Source organism: Canis lupus, chromosome 6, assembly GCF_003254725.2.
Source record: "Canis lupus dingo isolate Sandy chromosome 6, ASM325472v2, whole genome shotgun sequence".
In the NCBI taxonomy this organism is placed as follows: Eukaryota; Metazoa; Chordata; class Mammalia; order Carnivora; family Canidae; genus Canis; species Canis lupus.
The window spans coordinates 54553076-54567947 of NC_064248.1; the positions used below are offsets into that span (position 1 = coordinate 54553076).

Sequence of the window (14872 nt, forward strand, 5' to 3'; positions counted from 1 at the left end):
TACTTTTATACAAGCTACCTCTTCGATGCTCATGGTAACCTAGGAGACAGGAAGGTAAGGATCAATAACTTTATTATATGAAGGAAGCAACTGATGCCAGAAACAGCTGTGCTTGAGCCCAGGTGTTCTGACTTCAAATCCCAGTCTTCATTTTACCAGGTGTACACTTTCATCTTACTATAAGGTTCTTGAGGGCAAAAACAGTACTCTGTATCCCTCAAGGACATTTAGCCCAGTACGTGCAAAAAAGCTGCTCTATCCGGAATGTATTTTATGGAACAAGACACCCCATTCCATTGTTCTGATTTCTCTCAAACCCTTTCTTTTACTCAAAATGTCTTTATCATTTCAGAAGGAAAAAAGAGAAGGAAGGAAAGAGGAAAAGGGGGAGGGGAAGAGGAGAGGAGAGGGGAAAGGAGTTAATAGGGTTAGTTTGGGGGTTTGAATATTTTACATTAAGAACTGAAAAGGGGAAAAAAAAAAAAAGAACTGAAAAGAATGGCACTGCTAGAACACCAGAATACATCAGGGATCTGTACAAGTGCAAACCTCACTGTAATCTCTATGTAAATTATAGTGACTACTTAATGATTCTATTTTATTACAGGGCAATAATAAACACAGCTGACATTATTCAGTTTCCCCTTACAGCCAGGATCTCGCTAAAAATGTCCCTAAACTTTCTGCCATCTAATCCTTCCTAGACTCTTTCCTTTCTGTCAATACTGGGTGGTAAGAAAAACTTTACTTAGCCAGAGCTGTGATAAGGTTGTGTAAATTTTAGTCAGTTATTATACAATAGTCATTTATAAAAACGGAGAACCACTAACTAGTTCTCTAATATCTCAAATACAACCAGGGCTTGTTTATATGTATTACAGCTTTCAAAACTGACAACTATAATAGTATTTAAGGAAAACCTATTTTATTTTATAGAACTGAAATAGAACCACCTTTTGTCCTTCAAGGTATATATTTATAAGGGAACATACACCAAGAAATTTAAAACTACAATCACCTGAATTTAAATAAAATAAAATTCCACTATACCATTCAACATAAGAAATACAAACCTCATGGTGTTTCCAAAGAGACTTTCTATGTGACACAGTAAAGAGGGTGATGCCAACCTAATACAAAGAAAGTGATTTAGTTTTATATCAATAAAATAGAATCACAAATTAAACTCATCTATATATTGTAAGCTATTAAAATGACTATCTTCAGAAGCTTTAGTTAAAAATCAGTGTGAAAGAAAAAATTACAACTGATGCCAATGTTCAAGGTAATGCAAAGTACAGACCATTAACGACATAATAAAAACACACAAGTATCAATAAATTCTTTAAGAAAAGAAAAAAAAAAAAACTAGGGGATGCCTGGGTGGCTCAGCAGTTTAGCACCGCCTTCAGCCCAGGGCGTGATCCTGGAGACCCCAGATAGAGTCCCACATCAGGCTCCTGGCAGGGAGCCTGCTTCTCCCTCTGCCTGTGTCTGTGTCTCTGCCTCTGCCTCTCTCTCTCTCTCTCTCATGAATAAATAAATAAAATCTTAAAAAAAAAAAAAAAAACAACTAATGGGTACTAGCATTAAATGTACTATTTTGTTTGGGGCAGAAAATATACATCCTGACAGTTTCTATTTTATTGTGAAAAAATATATGACAAAAGCACAAAAATAGAAAAATAGCAAGAGATCAAAATCAGGAAAATTAATTCAATATAGTACTATCTACAGTCAATCTATTTTTCAAATACAGGGTCATAATCTTTTATTGGAACCCCTTGTTTTGGAATGCGTCTTGGAATTCAGAGTTTGGAAAAGCAACATCAGAATTCTAGGGCAAAATTCTACAACTAAGTATGTTCCTTTGGCAACACGGAAGAACATGGACACTGAGACAAGTAAGAGGTTAAATATAAAAAAAAAAAAAAGAGGTTAAATATCTTTTGTTGGGGCGCCTGGGTGGGGTGGCTCAGTCAGTCAAGTGTCTGTCTTTGGCTCAAGTCATGATCCTCAAGTCCTGGGATCCACATCGGGCTCCTTGCTCAGCAGGGAGTCTGCTTCTTCTCCTTCTGCTCCCTACTAATACTTGCTCACTCTCTCAAATAAATAAATAATCTTTAAAAACTTTTTTAAAATAAAAAAAATCTTTTGTTAGTTTAGGCAAAGTTTGGCTACCCCATTGAGCATACTATAAAATAATGAAAAATCTTTCAGTTTTAAAACCTTATTGGTTTTTAAACTATAAATAAAGATTTAGGGCTCTCTAATAACTATTTAAAAAAAAAAAAACCCATTCATCAATATAACTGCAGATGCTCTGGATCAATGGTTCTCAACTGGGGGTGGGGGGGATTTTTTTGTCCTTGGGGGACACTTAGCAATGTCTGGAGACATTTTTGACACAACTGAAAGCACTACTAGCATCTAATGAATAGAGATCAGATGTTGTCAAATATCCTATAAATCTGAAAGTTTATATGAACAGCTACATATCCTTTTTATCCTATAAAGCAGCTCCTCACAACTAAGGATTATCCAGCCCAAGATACCAACAGAGCTGAGACTGAGAGAAACCCTACTCTAGACTGCAGTTTCTTAAAATGGATCTCTCAAGGCTGACAGAAATAAATACTGGAGTATCCAGACAATTTTATCATGAGTTCTAATTTTATTTTCATTTTGATAATTTTTTAAAAATTAGGCTAAGTATTTTCTGGAACTTTTCTACCATGAATCTAAGTGCCCAAATCTGTGTTTATACTTCCGCTGAAACCAAGTGATTATTTAAAGTGATAGCTCTTGGGGCACCTGGGTGGCTCAGTCGGTAAAGGGTCCAACTCTTGATTTTGGCTCATGATCTCAGGGTTATGAGATCGAGCCCTGCATCAGGCTCTGTGCTGGGCATGGAGCCTGCTTAAGGTTCTCTCTCTCCCTCTGTCCATCCGTCCCCTGCGCTCTCCCTCTCTCTAAAAAAAAAAAAAAAAACATAAATAAATAAAGTGATAGCACTTAAAACTTTTAATGTACCATAACTTTGAATGCCATGTGGAAAGGTTCTCAAATTGGTTACAAACTGCATGACAAAATAAGTTATCAGTACAACACTGATTTTTGAAAGCTCACTTCAGATACTATTTGTTATGATTCTACAATAACTGGATCAGATCTCAACTTAATGAAAGCATTCTTTCTGATAGAATTACTTAAGTAAGATACATTCGCAAATTTCAAAATACACGATCTGGACCTCAGACTATATCTTTCCATAATTAAATTCCAAACTAGTGGTTTAATTTCAGCAATACAATATCAGAGGTCTCTTTAATGTTACCAACTTGAAACTGTGTTTTGTCTGTACTTAATTTTTAAATTTATATTCGTTGTGTGGCTGTAAATGAGCTCTAAGTTCAAGGAATTCATACCTCATTTCATGCTTATACATATGTAACTGCTATTATAGTAATATAATTTAAACTATCAAATGCAGGCCCCAAAAGAATTTTCTTTTAAATGGAATCTATGCTTTAGAGGAAAAATGCATCTTACATGGGAACATATAGCCTAAAACTAAATGTAAGGGACATCACATGGTCAAAACTACCAGCAAAGAGCCTCTAAATCAGTGATTAAGGGACACATGGGTGGCTCAGTGATTGAGTATGTGCCTTCAACTCAGGGCATGATCCCAGGGTGCCCGGATGGAGTCCCACATCAGGCCCCCTCATCAGGCAGGGAGCCTGCCTCTCTCTCTCCCTCTGCCTAAGTCTCTGCCTCTCTCTCTGTGTCTCTCATGAATAAATAAAATCTTTTAATAAATAAATCACTGATTAAATAGAGACCACATCTCCAATACCTATAAATCTGAAAGTTTATATGAACAGCTACATAAAAAGATTATAAATGACCAAAACTGATTCTAGAAAACAAATCAGTAAAGAAATAAAATCAGTAAAGAAAAACCTTCCTACAAAGATGAATGTAGCAAATTTCTTCTTTCATCATTATACCAATGCTTCTCAAACCTTAATGTGCATTTGAATCTTCTGGGAATGTAGTTAAAATGTAGACTCTAATTTGGTAGGGCCAGAGAGTCTGCATTCTCACAACCTCCCAGGAGATGCTGATCAATGACCTCACTTTGAATAGTAGGAAGTCATACTGTAAATAGCAACATAATCTTTTATATTTACTGTAAACCCCCAAAGAATACTTACAAATTGTTAAAAGACCCATGTACTTCCTTACTTGTATAATACTGTAAAACAGTTAGGATATACTGCTCTTATCCTCAAAATCCAACAAGAGTAGAGATGGTGTGACAGTCACCACAGAACTACTGAATATTCAGTTACTTAAAGAACAGTATCAATATGCACAGCCTGAGAAAAGGCTACCAAAAGAAACTCTGGTAAAATGTTGCCCAGGCCAGAGAAAAAAATGGACAAACTGAAGCTACCAAAGGACTACTATCAAGTTTTCTTAATTAGAAAAACAAATGATATTTAGGTTTCATTCTTAATGGAACACATTAAGAAAATAACAATTTATTAACTGAGTATAGGGAATGAGGTAAAAAGGGAAATAAAGTTAAAATACAGTATTTGTTTCAAATCTAAGATATAGCTAAAGAGAATTATATACAGAATTCACTTACAATTCTTTTTACTCATATCTATTAATTATTATTTGAAATCTTTATTAAGTAGATAGAATATCCTTTGATAGTAATTTTGCATCTTAATAACTTGAAATTTCTCTTTGGATAGATACTTGGTTGGACACAGAGTAAACTAAGAATGAGAAGCTCAAACTGAGAACTTGAAATGCTTACCTTTCGACAATGACTGTAAATGTAGCCTTCCACATCTACACTAACCGCACTGGTACATTCATCCAAAATGGCAAACTGGGGTTTATGATAAAATAATCTTGCCATCTGAAGCATAAAAAGAAATATTCTGTGTAAGCACATGCAGAAATTAATAAGGTAAAGTAGATTTACTTTAAATTAAATATGCATTAGTGTTGTAAGCAAGTATGAAAATTATTTTAACTCAAAAAAATCTACTTCCTCAAAACAGAAACAAAAACAAAAAAACACAAACCTAAGTGTTTTTACTATCTTCCCAAAAGGGAAAATGTAACACATAGGAAATTTACTGTTGAGTTAATCAAAACATTTAAGAATGATGTGAAATGAAGTTGAGTTTTAAACTATTAGGAGGAAGTTCTCTAAACAAAATTAGAGGGTACATATTTTAACCAAATCTTAGAATTTAGACTCCAGATGACTCAAGTGCAAAAACGTGTTTATTTCTAAACATTCTTGTTTAAGTAATGACAAGTAATTATTAAGCAACCAATTAGTATTTCTACCAATAATTTTTAATGTACCTGTTTTATATCCCTGAGGTTAATACTGGATACGCTTATTTTTTTTAAAGATTCTGCTAATTTTATAAGTAAAACTTAACATTAAGATTGTTATAGCTTCCATTTCATTATGTTGAACATTTTATCTTTATTTTTCATATGTATTTCATTTTCTGGGAATTATTTACTCTGATTCTTTGTCTAACAGATATTCCAACTGGTCATTTGCCCCTAACAACAATCACCATGTTGCAAGACCAATGGACACTTTTCTATCCTTACCCAATTTATCTCTTCTGCTATATGCAACTCAGATGACCACTTCCTCCTTCTTGAGAAAGTGACAGTGAAACCATAGTCTTAACGTTTCTTCTCACTTCTTAGGCTGCTTCCTCAGTTTCTTTTCCAGCATTTTCTTCACTTGACCATTAAATGTTGGGAGTTCCTCAGGGCCAATTCGTAAGTCCTCTCCTCTTTATCCTATATTTGCCTCTCCCTGAATGATCTCATTGAATCTCATGATTCCAAATATTATTTACACTTGTGAACTCTCAATACATATCTCTTGCATATCCTTCTCTTCGAGTTTCTAAATTGCTGAATAAAAATTCCTTTTTGAAATTTTTACTTAGTTATCTAATTTTTCCCTTAAAATCCATTCATCCACCCCACCCCACCTTAAATATTTCAGAAAATAACACTATCAAACAGCTGCTTAAGCTAGAAGGCAACAAGTCCTCCTTGACCTGTTCCTTTTTTCTTCTCCTCCTTTTCACACTCCCACCCTCATTTTTTAGTCCATTTGAGTAAGCCCTTCAGTGTTTGTAGTCCACTCACTTTTCCCCATCTCCACAATCATGCCCTCAGTCCAGAACACAATCATCACCTGCCTAGAGGACCATGAATAGCCTACTTCCTCTTTTACTCCTCTCCAATCCATTCTCCCTGTAACCAGAAAGGATTTTTCAGAAATATAAGTCAAAGAATTTCACTCTTCTGCTTAAACCCCTTCAACATCCCACTTCACTTAGAACAAAACCCAAACTCCTTACCGTGGCCCACAGGCCCTGCACAATCAGATTCTTATGAGTGGATAAAGCAGATATGGTGTATGTATATATGTATGTGTGTGTGTGTGTGAGTGTGTGTGTATACACACACACACACAATGGAAAACTACTCAGCCATCAAAAACAAAAAAAGACACAATATATATTGTGTGTATACACACACACACACACACACACACACAAAATGGAAAACTACTCAGCCATCAAAAACAAAACAAAAAAGAAATCTTGCCATTTACAATGACGTGGGTGGAACTACAGGATATTACACTAAGCAAAATAAGTCAATCAGAGAAAGACAATTACATGATCTCACTCATACATGGAATTTAAGAAACAAAACAGGATCATAGGGGAGGAGAGGAAAAAAATACAGCAAGACGAAATCAGAGAGGGAAACAAAGTATAAGAGATTTTTAATCATAGGAAACAAACTGAGGGTCTCTGAAGGGGAAGGGGAAGGGGGACAGGGTAACTGGGTAATGGACATTAAAGAGAGCAGGGCACATGATGTAATGAGCACTGGGTGTTATATAAGACTGATGAATCACTGACTTCTACCTCTGAAACAAATAATACACTATATGTTAATTAATTAAATTTAAATACAATTAAAACAAAAGATTCTTACTTTCTAACCTCAACATTCTAGCCAAAATTGCTTCCTCTCAACTACCAAGACACAATGGGTCTTAGGTCAGAGATGCTTATGGCACATGTCACTTTCCTTTTGTCTCTAACACCGTGCTCTGCTTCTTGTATCTTTGAAATTTCTCGGGATCCCTGGGTGGCGCAGCGGTTTGGCACCTGCCTTTGGCCCAGGGCGCGATCCCAGAGACCCGGGATCGAATCCCACATCGGACTCCCGGTGCATGGAGCCTGCTTCTCCCTCTGCCTGTGTCTCTGCCTCTCTCTCTCTCTCTCTCTCTCTCTCTCTGTGTGACTATCATAAATAAATAAAAATTAAAAAAAAAAAATTTCTCCTTAAACCTACTCTGACCCCTCCCCCAAAATCCAAGTGGGTCCCCCCTGTAACTTCTCTACAGCCCTTCATATGTTGTGAACTGTATGTTGTCAGTCTCTCGGCCTACCTCCCTAGGCTATTATATTCATAAGCAGAGACTATTTTAATTACTACTGTACACTCAACACCTGCATGAAAGAAACATAAATTAATGACTAAAACATAAGCAGCTTTCTGGAGGTTTATATTTATTTGATGAGGTAAGGAAGGGATTATTAAGAAGTTCAACTGTACAGAGAATGATAGGTACAGACTACAGAGGACCTTTGGTTAAAGCATAGCTTGCTTTTTACATCAGGGAACCTGAAAATGTCTTTCTGAAAGAGAAGGGCCAGAAGAGATTAAATATAGGCTGTGCTGCCTCCAGGCCTGTTGCTATAGAGCTTACCTGTGTGTCAATAAACAACAGTTGAAGCACCCAATAATAAATAAATAAATAAATAAATAAATAAATAAATACATACATACATACATACATACATACATACATACTGTGTGAATCTGCACACATGCATTACTGAAGGAAAAAATATGATAAAGTCAGAGGATCCAAAAACATGGAAACATTTAGCCTTTCTCAAGAGGATGAATGACTTACCCTCCACAGATGGAAACAGGGACATCAGGAAAGTCTAGAGTGAACTTAGTTAAGAGGACTGATTATGTGAAGGCATTCCACAAACACCTCCAGCCAAGTGTTCTCAAGGAATTCTTTGCATACCTTCATCATCACACTTGGCATATTATATGGCAATTTTTTTATGTGTCTCTCTCCCATTATGCTGTCAGTACTTGATACCACAATGTAAGAAGACTGTAAAGTGAGTTAAGTACATGACCCCTCCAGTATTGCCACTGGAGGTTGACAAGCACTGCCCGCCCCCCATAGCTATCTTTGCTTGACAGTCTACTTCACTGTGCTACATTTCAATTTCTTCCATACAAGGGGGCACTCAACCATTTCTGCCTCAAAGGACTTGTAAAAATTGAATGTAAAGGGCTTAGTTGACTGTCTATCACAATTAAGCACTCAATAAAAATGAGCTCTCAATTGACTGACATAATAACTGACATAATGCTGCCTTATTTTTTTTTTCACTTCTCCAACAGATTTATTTGGAAAGGAATGGATTTTGAGGAGAAAAAAACATGGGGCAGAGGTATAGAATAGAAAATAAATACAAATGTAAGCTGTTTTGCTAATTGTTCTATAACCACAACAAATTCTAAAGAGAATGCCCTGTACAAAACAACGCAAGGTTCAAAGATTGAGGTGTTCCCTAGGACAATGAGGATTTCAGTCTCTGGTGTTTGGAATTTAGGCTGCAGTCTTTAGTTTTGGATGGATCACTGGGTGTGTGACACAGTCTGTGCTTTTAACCAGAGGTGAGTTTTAAGTAGGAGGTGGGATGTTCTGCTGGGAGTTGTGGAGTAGGAAATGGGGTAGAAAGCCTGAGATTGGTAGTTTTTAAATGATTATCATGAAAAATGAGAGAGAAGGGCAAAAGTAAATAAAATAATCACCAAAGAACACTTCTGAGCCCCAGTAAGACTGGAAACCATGCAAGTGTGGTGGTACCAAATCACATCATTCTGATCTTTCAGCTGTGCTCAGAGGCCTATGTACAGAAATGCCAGGGTAAACAACTGCTCTTGGGCTGAAGTTGAGATAACAATGAGGCAACAAAAAGTGGGAAAGGAAGTTAAGGGAAAGGGTTATTTGTTCATTCCTTTAAGTATTATCTCCTGGGTACCTCCTATGGGTCAGGCCCTGGATTATTAAGTCTGTACTGGACAGAAAAGGAGGCAGAGTCAGAAGGGGACTGATCAGGGACACCTGGGTGGCTCAGTGGTTGAGTGTCTGCCTTTGGCTCAGGTCGTGATTCTGGGGTCCTGGGACCGAGTCCTGCATCAGGTTCCCCACAGGGAGTGGGCTTCTCCCTCTCCCTATTTCTCTGCCTCTCTCTGTCTCTCATTAATAAATAAATAAAATCTTAAATTAAAAAAAAAAGAGGGATTGATCAATCATAAGAAAGGGGAGGGGTAAATAGTCAAGATGTCAGTGAGTCTAAAGAAGGGAGACAGTTGCCAATTAGGTAAAAGAAAAAGAATTACAAAATTGGATTTAAAAAACACTAACAATTTTATGACAGTGGTATCTCTAGTAGGGGGTTTTGGTCCTTCTGTATACTTCATAAATATCCCAACCCTTCTATCATACATAGATATTTTTCATAATTCATCATAAAAAAAAAGCACCACTTTTAGATAGGAAGAACAAGCATAGTTGAGTGGGAAAGAGAACTATCAGTCTGAGAAATAAGATTGTGCAACTTATGATATTGGGTAGAAAAACCCTGGCTTGGTAAAGGCTGGGCCCAAAGGGGTGCAATGGAGGTAAGGAAAATGTTACCTGAGATTTTAAGGGGCAGTGAGAGAAGTAGATAGACAACCAATCTGCACGTTGGAGGCTATATAACGTACTGGTCAGTAGCAAGAAGGGTGATTTTAGACCCCCTTTCACTTGAATCTCCATTCTGCAACTCAGTAGCCTCATGGCATTAGGAAGCTGCTTAAGCTGTGCCAAGTCTTTCCCTAATAAAATAAAGTACCTAATAAAGTACCTATTAATAAAGTACCTAAATTCACAGGGTTACTGGGAGAATTACACAGAGTCTGCCATTCAAGACCAATCCTTCCCTCATCATTATCCCACTGTACTTTCTATTTAGCTATAACTGAAGACTGCCTTGTGTTACAGTTGGTTGAGAATATGTGGATCTCCTAACTAGCTTATTAAGGGCAGGCACCTATCTCTGTATCCTGCAAAGAGTAGGCTTCTAGCAAGTAACGAACTCTGTGGAAATTATACTAGATTAAGTTTTTTCATTAAAATTATGTAATGATCTTATTTCCCTACATTTACTGATTTTGGGTAGTTAGACCTTTCAAGTCCATTCTTCCTTAAAAAAAAATCTAACTTTTAGAATTTACAAATTATTAATCTTTATAATTTATAAAAATTATGTCCTCTCTTCCCTCAATTTTTTACATTGAAAAATTTCAAGCCTACCCAAAAACTGTAAGAGCAATAAAATGACCATACATGAACTTTGCTCAATTTCACCAACATCAACATCTGTTTTATCAGCCTTCTCCCTTTCCCTAAAACCTTTTGGAGGTAGCAAAACAATATGCTCTCTTTTAAATTTCACAACCAATTCTCCAAATATTGGTTTATATAGAACATATCTGTCAGCAGTTTGGTCGTGCCGCAGTGCCACTGGTGAGTTTCTCCTTTCCCAACCAACTCTATCATGGTTCACCTGGTTTTATAGGGTTCCTCCCTCCACTTCTTTCCTCTCCCCAACACATCCCCTCTTCCTCAAGGCCTTGAATTTCTTATCTTCAACTAAGAACTATTCCCTCTGTACCTTTCATATTCCACACATAGGACTCCTTAGTTAAGCACACTGATTTTTGTTTCTCTGTATTTACACTGTGGGCATTTGTGAATCTTGACGTATCCTTCCATTTTCTTTGAAGTCATAATAAAAGGACCTTAACTTTGTTCTCTTGACTTGCAGTTTTTTCTATAGTCATCTTCTAATTCATTTCAGAAATCCCGATTACTTCAAATTCTCACTCCTAAGACCCAATTTCCATTTTCAGTATAGCTGACATTTCTTTTCTTTTGCTTATAATTCATTCTTCACTCTGTAGATTAATCTCATGTTATAGCACTAGCCAGACAATCACACTATCAAGTTGATATTAAGTCCATACAGAATGGGTATGTTTGGGAAAAATAACATGCATTATCAGGGAATAAGAGGCAACAAAAAAAGGCAGAATATAATTTTAAAATAATGAGTAAACAATTCAGCAATAAGCCATTTCTTTTGCTGTTTTTCTTTGGCTACAGTTTTCTCTAATTTCCACAAGGCTAACATTCTAGGGAAAAAATTTCCTCTGCAGCTGCTCATACTATGGTATCCATAGTTAGAAAATGACTCTTTTAAAAGTTATCCCCCTGAACACGGTATTCAAGGTATTACTCTTAACATGCAGTGTTCTGTAGTCATGTTTGATCAGGAATAAGTTTAGACAATCACAAAATTAAAACATCTCCTTTCAAATGCCTCTTTCTATTAGGAGAATGTAAAAATTCTAAATAACTTCAGGGAGTAGATACTGAATCCTGAAACCAGAATAGTATGATGATAGAGGGAAGGGCAGGAGCAGAAATAAAGTGGGAACATATTGAGAATGGATCATCTCTAACTTTCAGACACTTCTGAGAGAGCAGCTTCAGTGAGAGGTCAGTAGAGAAAAGATATTAAGAGATCTTGAACTGCCATATAACCCAGGATCAATATGCTAGAAAGTTTCCCCAACTTTAATTAATCCCCAATGGATTAATAGTATATAACTAGAAAACTTAAGAATTTTTCAGAATTTTAAATGCACATGCAAGTTATACATTTTCAACACTTTTATTATCACTTCAACTAATCCATACTATAATAATTGCCAAATAAAAAGATTAAAATAAAACTGTGTACCTTGAATAATCAAAATACTGGACTCCACAAGTGACTGTATGCAACCAGTTGCATTGTTGTGCAATGTGTTCAGAGTATACTTACCGCCATTCTTTGTTTCTCTCCACCACTGAGGACATCCATCCAATCCTGAACACTGTCCCAGCCTCCTTCACGTTCAAGGATATGACCCAACTGGACATTATCTAAGTATTCCTTTAGTACCTTTCAGCACAATGATTAAAGATGAAATCAAACTTGATGTAAACCAACATTCTCTATTCCTGCTTTATTTTTTAAACTAGAATCACTATAATTCTATTGCCAATATCACTTAAAGGGGCACATTTCACAAAAGAATGTGACACAAAGGTAGCCCTGAACCCTCACTTCCTATCTATACTAACTCCGACAAAAACCTACTTAGTAGCTTAAAGAGAATACAACTACTATACATAATTAAAGGATGAGGGCAATGAGAAAAAAAAAAAAAAAAAACTGTCAGGACCAGCTTAAATACTACACGTTTAAGCAAAGTAGTTAACATCTTATCTCAACTTGGAAAGTTATAATTAACGACATGGTTTTAGAAGACTTTACAAGGTAGGACAGATAAACCATCTAGCAGTTAAAATACTTAATTGATTAATATAAAGAATATGATACAGAGTATTTCCAGTAGATCTAGGATATAAACATTTCCTTACCAGGTCAGATATCCCCTTCCTTTTCTGATCTTCTCTTCCATCTGGATATATCACTTGGTCTCGAAGTGTTCCAAGGGTCATATAAGGTCTCTGATAGTGACAGAGCAAAAATCATTTTAAGTGACTTTTTAAAAAATAAAAGATCTTTACATCAAAGATTACAAAATAAACAAGGTCCTCTTACCTGAGGAACGTAAAATAACTTTCCTCTCTCAGGTTTAGTTAGACGTCCTCCAAAAAGAGGCCATAACTATAAAAGGAAAATGATGGGGGAGAGGAGCAGTTGTAAATTTCACAATGTGGTAGATTGTATGGCAAAACAAGACTACAAAATCTTGAGGCCAACTTGTACTTACTTCACCAAGAACACGGAAAAGTGAACTTTTCCCACAACCATTTGGACCACAAATTAAAACATTGGCCCCAGATCGAACCTAAAAGAAAAATCAGTCTATGAATTAACAATGAATATATGCTCAGTGAACATTTCCTTAGAGTCAAAGCATTCTTTGCTAATGATAAGCTTTTTATTTTGTCTATAAATGTGGTAACGGGTAGAAGCAGTGGAGGCTATGGTTGAAGAGATCTTTCACATTTTACTTTTTTTAAGATTTTATTTATTTATTCATAGAGACAGAGAGAGAGAGACACACACAGGCAGAGGGAGAAGCAGGTTCCATGCAGGGAGCCCGACATGGGACTCAATCCCAGGTCTCCAAGATCATGCCCTGGACTGAAGGTGGCGCTAAACCGCTGAGCCACCTGGGCTGCCCAACACATTTTACTCATTTTTTTCATTTAAAAATCTTTGAGTGACATAAACTTAATCAGAATACAGAAATACAAAAAAAAAAAAAAAAAAGAATACAGAAATACAGCTTATAAATTCTGAGAATTCTTGAAAACAGGTAGTATGTGTGTATATGGTCTTTTTTTTAAAAAAATGGAATCATACTATATATGTTCTACATATTACTATTTAGCAATATATCAAAAATATTCTTCCAAGTCAGTATATTCAGATTCTTTCCATTCCATTTTTTAAGTGTCTACAGTGTAATCCATTCTAAGAATACACCATAATTTACTTAAAAACTTACTTTTTGTTAAGTATTTAGGTCATTTGTATTTTGCTTTGCTTTTAGGTAATACTGCAATGAAGCAGAAGCAGTGAGCAAATTTATGCATAAGTGAGAAATGTTTCCATGGACCAGATTCTTGGAAGTGTGTGTGTGTGTGTGTGTGTGTGTGTGTGTAATAAATATTTACAAGTACCACACCACTTGTTCTGCAATGATGTAAAGGTAAATGAGAAAATGTGATCAAGAGTGGTTAAGTTCTCAGCTTAAGGTCTCATTTTAAGTATTAATCAACCTTGTGAAGAATCAGAAACCTGGGTTACAATCACACAGCAGGGTATCACAGCAGGAAAGAAGACAACAAAGATGTGAATTACTCTGGCTGTGGAACCTGCCTTTGACAAATTTTTTTAACTGTTGAGACTTGCATTCCTATTATTTAAGTCAGTGAGTATTTGTTGAATGCTTAGTGTCAGGCTCTGCTCTATAAGTAATGGAGCTACACTAACAAATAAAAGAGAAAAACCAAAGCAAAAAAATCCTGCCCTTATCACTTTACATTCTAGTGGGAGAGACATATAATAAAGAATACACACAATACATGAGTAAATTCAGTAATGTATTAGAAAATAAGTGCTATGGAGAAAAAAATGTAACAAGGTAAGGGAATTTGGGAGTAGGTAGGGAGGTTACATTTTTAAGGCAGTGAGGCCAGGTCTCATTGAAAATGGTAACTGGGCAATTTTGAATGGAGTGAATTAGCAATTTATCTGGAGAAAGATTGCTCCAGTCCAACCCCACCCAAAAAAAAAAAAAAAAGTTGATTGAAAAAGCAAGTACATTCAAACAGGAATGTACTTGTTCTGGTAAAAAAAAAAAAAAAAAAAAAAAAAAAAGGCTGAGAAACTGACACAGAGGAAAGAGTACTAGGAAAAGAATTCAGAGAGGTAAGAGGTTGGGAGAGGGCAGCACAGGCAAATCCTGCAGAGCACTAGGAGCCACTGAAAGGACTACCTTTTGCTTTGATGAAACAAAGAGCCATCAGCATTATTCCCAATAGCCAAAGGTG

The 14872-nt window shown here is 36.1% G+C and overlaps 1 protein-coding gene and 1 long non-coding RNA gene across 6 annotated transcripts in view; one reads left to right on the forward strand and one right to left on the reverse strand.

Annotated features, from left to right (window-relative positions):
• ABCD3 (ATP binding cassette subfamily D member 3) overlaps positions 1-14872 on the reverse strand; it is a 77768-nt gene that overhangs the window by 2715 nt on the left and 60181 nt on the right. For 3 of the 5 annotated variants that reach the window (XM_035717995.2, XM_035717999.2, XM_049111655.1), the window contains 5 exons: positions 13081-13158; positions 12909-12974; positions 12725-12814; positions 12123-12242; positions 4667-4942 (listed from right to left, as the gene is read on the reverse strand). In XM_035717995.2, coding sequence (XP_035573888.1) covers positions 4682-4942; positions 12123-12242; positions 12725-12814; positions 12909-12974; positions 13081-13158 — 615 coding nt within the window. In that variant the 3' untranslated portion in view covers positions 4667-4681. Of the gene's footprint in view, positions 1-1073; positions 1131-2814; positions 2973-4666; positions 4943-12122; positions 12243-12724; positions 12815-12908; positions 12975-13080; positions 13159-14872 lie in introns of those variants that run through there. The other 2 variants (XR_007411479.1, XM_025417582.3) reach the window with 2 other exon arrangements.
• Positions 1825-13970, forward strand: LOC112640837 (uncharacterized). Its single transcript, XR_003124287.3, has 3 exons — positions 1825-1904; positions 4773-4993; positions 13870-13970. It is a non-coding gene; the product is annotated as an uncharacterized LOC112640837 (long non-coding RNA).